General features: G+C 47.3%; 1 protein-coding gene across 11 annotated transcripts in view; it reads right to left on the reverse strand.

The window, feature by feature from the left end:
- The window catches only part of TEAD1 (TEA domain transcription factor 1), a 255,127-nt gene that overhangs the window by 162,312 nt on the left and 80,023 nt on the right, over positions 1 to 12,792 (reverse strand). For all 11 annotated transcript variants that reach the window (XM_073882902.1, XM_073882905.1, XM_073882898.1 and 8 more), the window contains one exon: positions 8,847 to 9,102. In XM_073882902.1, coding sequence (XP_073739003.1) covers positions 8,847 to 9,003 — 157 coding nt within the window. In that variant the 5' untranslated portion in view covers positions 9,004 to 9,102. The remainder of the gene's footprint in view (positions 1 to 8,846; positions 9,103 to 12,792) is intronic.

Consider the following 12,792-nt stretch of genomic DNA (forward strand, 5'->3'; position numbering starts at 1 on the left):
CCACGCTGGGCGTGGAGCCTGCCTGGGATTCTCTCTCTCCCTCACCCGAAAGAAAAAAAAAGAAAAAAGAAAAGAAGGAGAAGAGAAGAGAAGAGAAAAGAAAAGAAAAAAAAAGAAAAAAGGGGCAACCCCAGGGATACTTGTGGTGTTTGGACTGTGCAGTATCCTCACTACGGTAGCAGATACACTAGCCTACACATGTGATAACACTGTGCAGAACTTAATACACACACATATATACCACACATACATAAGTACAAGTGGGAATGGGGAAATCTGAGTAAGATCAATGGATTATATAATGAATTACATATCAACGTTAATATCCTGGTTGTGATAGGATATAATAGTTTTGCAAAATCTAACCATTGGGAGGAAATGGACAAAGTATACAAAGGATCACTGTATTATTTCCTACAATGGCACGTGAATTTACAATGATCTCAATACAAATTTCAATTAAAAAAAGAAACTAAGGCTCTCCAGGTTCTCTTGGGGCCACCTGCCAGTGCTGGGCCAAAACTTTTACTCATGCCACCACCCCCCCCAGCATCTCTACTAAGCCTGCTCTACTTTTCAAGAGCCCACAACCCACCTCAGCCCACATGGCCTTACTCCCCATCTGGTCCTACAATGTGCCTCCAAGTAAAAGAAGCTCTACCCTCTTCAAAGTCGCTTCTGGGTTTTGTGTCATCAGATAGATCCTCACACCTCATCAATTTTTCTCCCCTGCTAACCGACAGTCTCTCCCCTGTCCTAAGGGAAGTCTTCCTTTAACTGTTTGTGTCCTTCAAGATACCATCTCATAGCTACTGCTGTGTGTGGCCAAACCTCTCCAAAGACTGGGCCATGGTCATGTTCCGTCTTGGTAGAGAGGAAACATTAACTGAATAATGTAGTTTACTTCCTGTACCCAAACCTTGTAAAGGACAGTTTCAAATGTTAAGTCTCATTCGCTACTCACTTCTTTCTTTCACTCACTCTAAAAATGTGCTCTGTCCTCCCAGGCCCAGGCTGTGGCCTCCTAGCCCTATGGCTCTCAAGCTGGCTGATCATCCAAATTACCCGGGGAGCTTTAGAAAATAGAGATTCCCAGACCGTACTCCCAGAGGTTGTGACTCAATCCGTCTGAGTCAGTTTTTGTTTTCTTTTCTTTTTAAGCTTCTCAAGTGCTTCTGCTGCTGCTGGTCAGGCTGGGAAACCATCGATGGGTCTCGCTTCTTCTTACAAAGGCAATCTCTTCATTCTCCCACTGTATAGGCACCTCATTTGAAATCCACGCCAGCTTCACAGTGACCCACGGCGAGCCTGCGCCCCAGGCCGTCCCGACCACTCTCAACAGCTCCGGGGACCACTTCGCTGCTGGCGAGCCCCCACACAGCCTTGGTGGCCACCCAGTACCCTCAAGCACATGACAAAACACAACCTTTCATTCTTCCCCTCTCTACAAACCTGCTTCTCCTGTCTCCACTGCCCACGCTTCATCCTCCAGGCCCCCGGAAGCAGAACCCTGACACCACTCAACTCCTCCTTCTCTTTCACAAATCCCATCGGGTCAGCCAGGCCTGTTGGTTCCACGTCTGACACTTCTCCGCCCAACATGCCAGTACCTGGTCCGGGCCTCTTCCTCTCCCCCCTGGGCTCCTGTGATAGTCACCTAACTTGTCTACACGCCTGCAGAGCCGGCTTCGTAAGACACAGGCTGAGTCACATCATCTCTCCGGGAAAAACGTAATGGCTTCCCTTTGTCCTCAGAATGAGCACCAGACACCATGGCGTGACATTCAAGGTCCTCCATGATCCAGAGGTGGCCCATGTTTCCAGGCTGGCCCACCGTCACCCTCCTGGATACACCCTCGTTTCTCAGAGCACCCTTCCAGGGCTCTGTGCCTCTGTCACACTGTCCGCTTAGACCCGAATGCCCTTTCCTTCTCTCTCCCCATGGTAGCAAGTCTAGACCCAGGCTCCAGACATCACCTCGAGTTGTACGCAGCAACCTACAACCACACGCAAGCATGCCTCTTCCTGCGGAGAAGAGCCACAACTTTCTACAGATTCTCAAAGGGGTCTAGAGTCCAAAGTAAGTAAAAAACACACGAGAAGGGGCCTTTTCCCGTTCCAAGTTAGCTCAGAGAAGTCTGCCTCTCCGCCTCTGATTCTTTCATCCTCTTGCATTCTCAACTAGAGACCCGTGCATTCCCCAGTCATGAATGATCACACTTTCCATTGCCCTACCACTAAGCTCTGGATATCTCTAGTGCAGAAGAGACTTCCTTCCATACCGGTATGTACAGCTGACCCCTGAACAACACAGAGGTTAGGGGTGCCGACCCCCTGCAGAGTCAAAAATTCAAGTATAACTTTTGACTTCCCAAAAACTTAATTACTAGTAATAGCCTAATGTTGACGGGAAGTCTTACCAATAACAGTCAATGAACACATAATTTGTACATTACATGTACTGCATACTGCAGTCTTCCAGTAAAGTAAGCTAAAGTAAATTATTTTTTAAATCATAGGGAAGAGAAAATACATTTACAGTACTGTACTGTATTTATCTAAAAAAAAACCTGCATAGAAGTAGATCTGCACAGTTCAAACTCATGTTGTTCAAGGATCAACTGTAGGTAATTGCATAAACTGGCTTGGTTTCAGATTTGGTCAGCTCCACCACTTCTTTCACTGTGTGACCTTGAGCAATTAACTTGACCTTGGGCCTTAGCTTCCTCAGCTATAAAAAGTGGGGATATTTGCAGGACCTATACCACTGGGCTGTCATGAGGAATAAACAAGACAACACATTCTAAAACAAAACAGCCCACAGTCACTGGTCACGTGGGTCCGCTATGTTAAAGATTTTACATCTGCTGTCCCCATTCACAAAGCACAGTGCAGGCCCACAACAAATGACTTCTGAATCCATGTCTTCCCTGAATCCCAGGGCTCATCCATGCCGTGGTAAAGCAGTTAGAAAGCATAACCTGGTCATACTTCAACATTCTTTTCCTTTTTTTCTCTTATGACCAATTCTTGAGCCATCCTACTTTCTATCCAGATTGTACGAGGGCTCATACCTTGTGCATAAACCTTTGCATGCCCCCCACACATTAAACTCCCCGGTCAAAATGCTGATGATGCTGGCTTTGCTATTCTCACAGGAACCAAACTATTCCAAAACCCCCCATCACTCATTTGTTCTGAGGAGTCCAGAATTAACCCTCATTCTACTACTGTGCCTACTGGGCAGAAATCCTTCCTACCTCTTGAACTAAAGTCTGCCAACAAGAAGCAAAAACCAGGGCTGCTTCTTTCTCAATCTAAGAAGACCATGAAATATGCAAACATCTTTCTCCTTTTTTCCCCTGCTTTTTCCCTTTTTTCTAGCCAGTGCCTCTAACACTAGAGGCCCTCTGGGCTCAGGATTACTCACCGACCTTTCTTTGTTTTAAAGACCTTTCTTTGTTTTGACCTATTATTCTGAGATGCATGTATTCAACAAACATTACTGATACCTTCTGTGTCCGACAAGACAGACAGGGTGGGAGCCTTGCCTTATAGGGCTTCTAGTCTCTTCTAAGGGCACAGTTCTTTGTGCTTCACCTTCACAGCCAACTTACTTGAAATAATACCCTGAATCACTGGTCAGACAGAAAGAGGAAATCCAAGATGCCACATGATGTCCAGATGCAGAAAAACAAGTTAACCTCAGGCCCCACGCATCACTTTTCCAAGTGGCCTGGAGATTCCATAGGGCTTGGATTTTATAGCCATTTCCACATCAGGGCCTCTGGGGCCTCCAGACATAGGCCACCTTCCCGGTCTTGAAAAGGGATGCTCCTCATTTTCCCAAGCAGTTCTCTAAGCCAGGAGGAGACTGGGGACCACAGATCTCAGTCTCTGCCTGCCTAAGCAATGCTCACTTGTGCCTGCTTATGTGCACCCATGCTGACGTCCCCCACCACCACCTCACCACAGTGGTCCGCTTCCCTCTTCTGTCAGTGCTTCTAAGAAGTAGGCAGAGGGGCCATTCCAAGTCCAGTGCTCCCCCAGCTGACAGGGCTCAGGTCGGCAACTGGAGAGGACTGGCCCAGAGACGTCTTCCTTCTCAACCCACCCCCCCCCCAAATTTATCCAGTCCTCACAGTTCTTCTCTCCAGGGCTAACCAGTAGGCCTGGCATCACAGAAAGAAAGGGGCCATCCCTGGAGCTGTCCCCAGACAAGGACCTTGAAGACATTTGCTCATAAAAGGAGAAAACCATTGCCCAGCAATTGCTCTGGTCAGGCCGCCTGTAGGATCTCAGGGTACCAGAATCTTCCAGACAGCTTCCTGGCCACCAGCAGGGCCAGCCTTGTGATCTAGGATCCTCCCTGCCGCGTTATTTGAGAAGCTTTCTTCCTGCCAGCATTGGGCCAGGTGCCCTGGACGCTGGTAGCCAAGAACAGGCTTCAAAAGGCTAAGTGGAAGGTGACCGTCTTCAAAGGGCCCTCAGACTTCCCAGAAAGCTCTGGCACATGGCCCTGACCCGAGGTCAGAGTTTCCTGCAAAGGCGCTTGTGACGGCTCCATGAGGGCAGGGACCATGTCTGTCTGGCTCACTGGGGTATCCCCAACAGCCCCGAGCCCCAGGCTGGAATACAGGTGGTGCTCAATATTGATTCGTCATTAACAAAAATGACCTCCACCAAGGAAGGAAGGAAGACATGTGGAAAGAGCCCAGCTTTGGGGGTCAGACCGACCTGGATTTGAACCCTTCCAGCTCTACTCCTCATGTGCATCCTCATCTACATGGCGGGGATTAGAATACCCATCTCACAGTGTTGTTGTGAGCAGTAGATGGAAATCATATGTAAAGCCTGTAGCCCAGGTCAGGGCAAGAGCACTTTCCGTTTTCAGTTCAGCTTTCACCTGAAGCCCGACACCGTGCCAACGTGGTAGGGGGAATCCCAGAACACAATTCATTTGTTTAACTCTTACAACCATCCCACAAAGTAGGATCTACTTAAATCCCTTTTGTGGTTGTGGAAAATAAAGGCACAAAGAGGAAAAGCAACTTGCCCAAAGTCTGGTATCTAGAAGTGGCAGGGCCAAGACTCCTTGTGATTCCAAAGTCCAAAATTTTAAGGGCTACATTTATCTGCCTTTAAAGCCATCGGTCAAGGAATGTTTGCTCCTATCCCTACCCCGCTGTGATTATGGGAGATACTAGACCACAATGGTAGGCCAGAGTTTTCAGCGGCAAAACAAAAAGGCATCCAGGTATCCCCGTGGTTCACGGCTTTGTTTTAAACTAATGGCCTGTTCCTGTGAAATTCAATCTCAGGCAAGTTTGCTGATCAAAAACTTCTCTCCTCTCCTGTCCTCTTGCTATCTCCTCTCCAACTATCTACCAGAAGAATAGACACACAGCTATGTAAAAGTAGGAAAAAGGAAAGGAAAGCAGAGAGTGAAAGAAAGAGCGTGAGCGTGTGCGCCCTCAGGCACTGAGAGGTCCCACTCTCCTAACTATCCCTAAGGACAGCTGCCCACACAGAAGGTCCCGGGGCAGAAGCAGTCTGTCCACACGGAGGCCAACCACATCAAGTCTCGGTGTCCCCATGCACCCGAGTAGCAAAGACAGAATTAAGCCATCTCTTCTAATGGCCCAAACCTCCTCATAAAGAGAGCTTTCCATTTTTCCCCACTGTAAGACTGCATTTGCCCTACTGCCAACCACGGAGGAAATGTCATTACCAAAATAAATCAGTGTTGCACTTGACCTTGCTTCTCAACTGGCTCAGGATTCGTGACATCACAATGCACTCTACAAATGCTCAGAAATATCGGAAAACTGCCCCGTCACGTCAAAAACACTTGGTATTTCACTAAAAGGCATTAAATTATTTTGATTTTACTCTATGGAATCTAAAATGCTTTCCAGGTTTTCACTTTCAAAATGCTGAAAAGAAAAAGTACGCTCACAGGACCTTAGGAAACTTCAACTCCTGGTCTGGTTTGGGTGCTGGTTCGTGGAAGGTAAGATGGGGAGCAGGCCAGAAGCGAGGGAACAGTAGGCTCTCACCCCACACTGCTCACTGACTCAGTTCCCAGGTGGTGGGGGCTTCCCCATGGAGGCTCCCAAGGCAAATTCCCGCCCCCCCAAAGTCACAGGCAGGTCATTGGCAGCTCGTGGGCATCTGGGGCAGTTCTCCTAAGGGCCTAGTCTTCAGCTCCCAAATCCCTGCTAACCACCATGTTTCCCTTTCAAATTAGCAGAAGCAGCACAACTCCTCCATGGTGGCCAATGAGATAGGGTTGCGGACAGTGTTCTCTCCCCAAGGCAGCTGCTTGGAGATGGCACAACTTCGAGGGCCCTGCAGCAAATGCATTTCCTGCACACCAACCCCCCCCCCCAAGTCTGGACACATGGCCATGCAGCTGTAATTCCTAATGCTGCTTGCTCAAAAGACCTCCCCATTTTCAATCAGGTTGATCATTAACACAGTAAGTCAATGGAATGCTGATTTAAGAGAAAAAAGAATTCGTATATTAAGAACAAGAGCTCTCAGGAAGCACTGGGAATCTGATTGTCGTGGGTATTAAAGATATGCTCCCACAACCAGCACTGTGTCTGTCAACATACTCCTCCCTCTTGCTGGGGTACAAGTCACAAAATCACAGCATCACAAAATCACAGCATCACAAAATGCACAGGTCCCGAGGACCCAAAGACATCAACTACTTGACTCTCTTTTTCTTCAGGGGAGAAAACGGAGACACAGGCCGAGGGATAAGACTGTCCACTGGGGGTAAAGGACTCAAATCCCGAGCTTCTCAGTGATTCTTCCATATTTAGCCCCGTGCCTCTGACACCCAGTGACCAAGAGCTCTTACACACTTATTTCCACAAAAATTATTTCTATGATGGTGTTACAGGCAGACGGGCAAAGCCTACCATGGCTGCTACCTAAAAAGTAAAATCAACAGAGAAGACAACAACACTGGAGTTGACAAAATTAACTTTTGCTTTGAATCACGCTCTCAGCACGTAACCTCACTCCTAAAGTGGAAATGCCAGGATGAGAAATGAAGGGTGGGAGTCACCCCCGACCAGAATGTCCGACACCAGGCCGATATTTTAGATTACAATTTCTGGGCAAACAAATGGGAGTTATACAAGATAGAGCAGCCTGAAGCCACCTTCACAGGTAGAAGTGAAATCAGCTTCGAAGAAGGCTCAAAGATTAAAGTACTTTGTTCTGCCTTTAAAATGGGGCGGCGGGCGGGGGGGGGTTGCATCTTTAGATACAAAAGTAAGACCTTGCAGGCCAATAACCAGGCTGGGGAAGGGTAGCTCAGCAAAGACAGACAGACAGACAGACAGACAGACACACATACACACACACACACACACACACACACACACACACACACACACACACACGATCAGAGGCTCTGAAACTTTCTGCCCACAGCAGCTGACATGGTTCACCCTGAGTCCATTTCACGAATGGACACGAAGAAGCTTCTCTGGCTACGAAGGATCACATGGGAGCATAAAACAAATGAAGGCTTGGGCTCTCTCTCCCCCGTGTGTGTGTGGCACTGACAGGCGAGAGACTCTGATGCTGCAGAAAGCAACATTTCCCTTGTTTCCATTACATCATCCAGGCTGGGGAAGGGGAGGGCGGGGACCACAGCTGGTAGCAGCTGCACCACCATCTGCTTTCTCCTTAGCTGCGTGCGCCAGTTTGAGCGGCAGTCTCCTGCGGCCCCTGATAGAGGAGGCACGGTATTAAAGGTACAACACCCTATTATGGAAAAGCTTTCAAATTATTTGGAAATAAATCACTTCCATGATAAGTTAACAACCCCAGGAAGGTTGCTGAGCCAGTTCTCTTTGAGTTTCGGTTATTTGTTTGCATCTCTTTAGACTCAGCTACAGTGCAAACTCTGTCAACTCAACGTGCCCAATTAGACAAGCAGAATGTACAAGCCACCACCTGCCATCTGCTTCCCAAAAGGTAAGCAGCCAAAAAAGTACAGGTCTACAGCTGGAAGCATTTATGGAAGGAACAAGGAATATTCGAACCTAGTACACAAGCCCCAGAATGGCGACGGCTACATGCTGCTGCCTTTGGCATCCCAAGCCATTCAGTTGACCAGTCTTGTCTTCTTGGGCACTCCTGAAGTTTCCTTTAAAACACACTGCTAGGCATCGCCTTGTAGAAGGGGAGACTGGTGAGAGCCTGGGGGTTAACCCCTTGGCTGGCCACTCAACCGCCAATGTGCAACAAAGCAGTAAAATGGTGGTTTGAAGGTCTGATCAAGCTACACACCTATCTCATCTGGCTGATACAGGGCTGTGTTTAAAAAACAAAGTGCTGGCTTTTAAAAATGAGTGATAAGCATCTATATTGCTAGCTCTTCCTGGGGTAGGGGGTGGGGAGGGGAGAATCAAGAGATTTGTCAACATGAGGCCCCATTTCCATGTGGCACCAGTCAATTACCAGGAGCTACTGAGCGGCAGGCTTCCATGAGACTGGGCACGTGCTCTGAAGAACCACATCCCACCCGTGGGGGTCCGCATATGCCACTACAACTAAATCCCTACCTGGACCCTGAGAGCTTTTCTCTAACGCTGTTGAGTGTGTAGAAGAACAAGAAAACCCCAGAGAATGATTTCCCAATGGTCCTTTATGGACTCTTCTGGTTGGTTAAGATTTAGTCCCTTGGATGGCCAACTAAAACTCTACAGAGATCATTCCACCCAATACAATGAATGGATCTCAGTAGAGGGCTAACTGCAATCACCCCTTATCATAAAAGCACATCATAGCATCTCAAAGGAGCATTCCAGACCACTTACCATACATCTTGCCTTCGTCTGATAAGATGATTTTCCTCCTCCCGCATGGTGGGTAGATAGCCAAGGCTTCCTGAAAGCTCTGCTCAATGTCGGGGCTCCAGACCCCTTCTGCATCATTGTCAATTGGCTTATCCGCAGAGTCGCTCATTCTTTCCATGTTTTCGGCAGGGCTCTCACTGCCGCTCCAGCTGCTGGGCTCAATTTTGGCGGTTGGATTTTCCAAGCCGAAGCCTGGAGCCTTTTCAAGAAAATAAACCTAAGAGAGAAATGAAAAGATAGTATAAGGACAAGGTAATGACCAACAATACTGCTCTTCCTCGTTCTATTACCTATTCTTCAGGCACCAGCTTTGCTTGGAGAAGAACTCCTAGTGGAGAATACAGAATTTGGGGATCCAAGTGGCTTTTGTTCTTTACCTATTGCGTTAAACATGCATACAGGTAGGCAGAAACGGGATAATCTTCACAGATGTGAGAACGGGGCTCCCTTAGAGTTGCAAGTTCACCGTGAATCCGGCAAAAACACTGACCAGATGCCTACAACCTACCAGGAGCACTTCGCTCATGGATAATCAAATGTCCACAGCAAAACAAGCTGTTTCAAAGAAAATAAAGTAAAACAATTGCTGTGGCAATTGGCACAATAACTCGAAAATGTCAAACCATCCCAGTATTTGTCACTGAGATCACAGAAACGCAAGATGGTGGCAGGTTGGAGGAAGGAGGAGATAATTTTGTTATCACAAATACTCATTCCACTAAAACAGCAATACCAGGGGCCCTGTATCTGCTCCTGGACAGCATTTTTCAGCGGGGCTTCTGCCCTACACACTCAGGTCATTTTGCCACTCTCTGCTTCTAGACTGTAACCTTGAAGCAGGGACCAAGTTGTCCCCACTCCTGCCTTCCCCGCACCGACTACAAGGGGCCAGCGCATTTGCAGAAATGTTTTACACCTACATGGGGCACTTCATCCGGGAGCCTACTTGGAATTTCTGATCACATGAAAACCATAGGGAGTCTTTCATTTATTTTTCTGTAGCACTGAAGATTACAGAACCAAAAGAAATTTTTCTCAAAGATTTATTCCCCTTAAATTATGCATGTAACCTATGGTCATAATGGGATAAGCTTTCCAAACAAATGTCAAACTGGCACAAACACCAATGTGAAAATGATCTAATCCAGTACCCCCTGCTGTCTGCACACTAACATATCAATATTCCTTTGTTGAAAAAACATCAGATCATTAATTCAAAGGCTTCCCCAAAAAGGGAGAAGGAATGCTCCTGGGGATGGATCGAAGAGGGGAGGCCCCAGGCTTGAGTGGGGAAGCAGTCACCTGAGAGCAAGCAACCTGTCTTCTCTCATTCTCTCTCCCAACTGCCACCCTTCCACCTGCCCTCCCCCAGCTGCGTTTATCAACAGATCCCAGGTGCAGAAACTCAGGGGCCTATGAACATTACACAATTAATGGTGTAACTAGTGGGTGCTTTTGGCTTCGTACCCTGACAGCTTTTGGGATCTAGCAGCACCTGGATAAAAGAAACCCTCAGGTTGTCTGCTTTTAAATGCTGCCATGGATCCATCATTCAAAGAACTTGTCAGCAAAATATTTACTACTTCTTACCAACACATGTACATTAACACAGGACTCTACAAACTACCCAATGTTGAGAGGTATCAATTATGCCACAAGAAAAGGTTTCGTGATTGACCTGCAGATGAACTCCACGATGCCTCCAGTGTGGGTCTTTTGAATTCTCGAATTATTACTTTTTTTTTTTGGTGGGGATTTAGGAGGCTCACAAAAATTCAAGCTGAACTGTACCATTCTGCCCTAAAGTCTGTTCCACCTCCAAAGCAGTTTATTGGAAAAAGTATGAGAAGATGAGCAAACGCTTTGAGGTACTGGCTAATCCACCTTCTCCCTCTCTACCTGACCCAAAAACAGAACAAAACAAAACAAATGGCACACACAAAAGCCCAGGCCTGCCCCTGAGCTCTGAGCCACTCACAGCAGTATGAACTCACTGCAGGGAGCCACATTTTAGCATGAGCAGTGGATGTGCCCAGCATGCAACCACAACAGTAGAGGGACAGAATCCAGGACAGTGAGGGCCAGCTGAGGGGTGAGGGGATCTCTATTTGCCTAAGAAGAACACCACCGTGTAAGTAAGAGCCTCGGTCTCCAGACCAAAGCACACCAGCACCCCTGAGCCTATGCTTGACAGGCCTTCTTCCTCTTCCTTCAGCTGGTCATACAGTCTACACGTGAGCATCACCAACGGCAAGGAACCCACTACCTCCCCAATACCACTTCCTTTGTACTGGCATGCTGAAATCCTTCTATCTAGGAGGCTAAAACCCATGTCCTGGTTAACTTCCATCTATCCACCCCTTGGAGGTCTATCCATCCCTTGTGGGAGCTAATCCACTCCCCCGCCCCCAACACCCATTTAGGCATGACAGGAACAGCCCCCAGGCTCCTGATTGTGATCCAGACTAGACTTAATTCACATCGTCCCTCTGCCCAGCCCTCATAAATGCATCCCAGTTTGTCCACACCCTCCATAAATGACACTGAGAGGGGGACCTATGATCCATAAAACCTCCAAGCTCCCAAGCGTTGTTCCCGAAATTCCTCTCTTATGCAACTGGCTTAGGAGCTAAAAACATGAGTTTATATTTATTCCTATTAAATTCCATTATTTTTACCCTTAAGCCATGACTCCAAGCTGGTAAGATCTTTCTGAATCATTAATTGCCAAGCTTAGTGTCCCTAGACATTGAACAACCTCTAAGAGTTGTCACATGGGGAGCGTGTAGACCCATTCTGTAGAAGCTCCAAAGAAGATTCTGACACAACATATGGAAAAATTTCCAGCTAGCTAAACTTCCACGAGGGGTGAAGTGCCTTAAAGACAGGTAGTATAGTCTTGCAGACAACCCCTTCAAGTTACCTCTAAAGCTAAGAATCACTAGTCCTTGGTTAGGGAATGCAATATTAGCTAGCATTAACTGATCCATCCATTTTTTTTTAAAGATTTTTATTTATTTGAGAAAGAGAGAGAGAGTGTGTGTATGTGAGAGAGAGAGACAGAGAGAGAGCACGAGCAGGGTGAGGGGCAGAGGGAAAAGCAGACTCTGCTGAGCAGGGAACACGATGAGGGGCTTGATTCCAAGACTCTGGAATCATGATCTGATCCGAAGGCAGACGCTTAACCAACTGAGCCACCCAGGCGTCCCTGATCCATCCATTTTAGTAAATACAGGCACTGTTCTAAATGCTCTCATGTTTTCATTCATTTACTGCAAAGGGAAGAACTCTGTGTCCAGGCTCTTGCAATTTGGTCAACTGGAGCTCAGCAGGATGGAATTACCTACTCTGGACAAGGGCCAGGACATAGCCCCAGAAGCTACCACATACATAATCCACAAAGTTATACAGCCCTTGGTTTTACAACCCAATTGTAAGATGAGGCCCTGTATGGGCAGAGAGTTTCCGATCACAAGACTGGGGCTGGCTGAGAAAGGCTCCCCGTACTGGATACCAAAATAACCATTCTGGCATTCTATTCCTCAGGTCCCTTCCAGCCCGGCTCAAAATCCACCTCATCCTGGAAACATGTATCCAGTGACTCTGAGAGTATCAGCCACACGTTAGGAATATCCTAAAAATGCATCTAATGGGTAAACTACCACCCAATCTACCGGGCTTCTGAATGTATAGCAACAAGAACCTGCTTGTGGTAACAAGCAGGTTATCTTATTGGTAAATAAGATCTAATCAAACAAGGTGAGCTTAGAATATCTGTGCCTGCAGAGCTAACATCCTCACCTCCTCATACATCCTTTGAGCAAGGGAGTCAACTTTCACTTGATGCAGTGAATGAAGAACACAGTATTGGGGGCGGAGGACGGAGTATGTGGTATTAAGACTCAAC

The sequence above is a fragment of the Callorhinus ursinus genome, unplaced genomic scaffold (genome assembly GCF_003265705.2).
Source record: "Callorhinus ursinus isolate GAN/ISIS: 27379988/994484 unplaced genomic scaffold, GSC_fseal_2.0 scaffold49, whole genome shotgun sequence".
Taxonomy (NCBI): domain Eukaryota; kingdom Metazoa; phylum Chordata; class Mammalia; order Carnivora; family Otariidae; genus Callorhinus; species Callorhinus ursinus.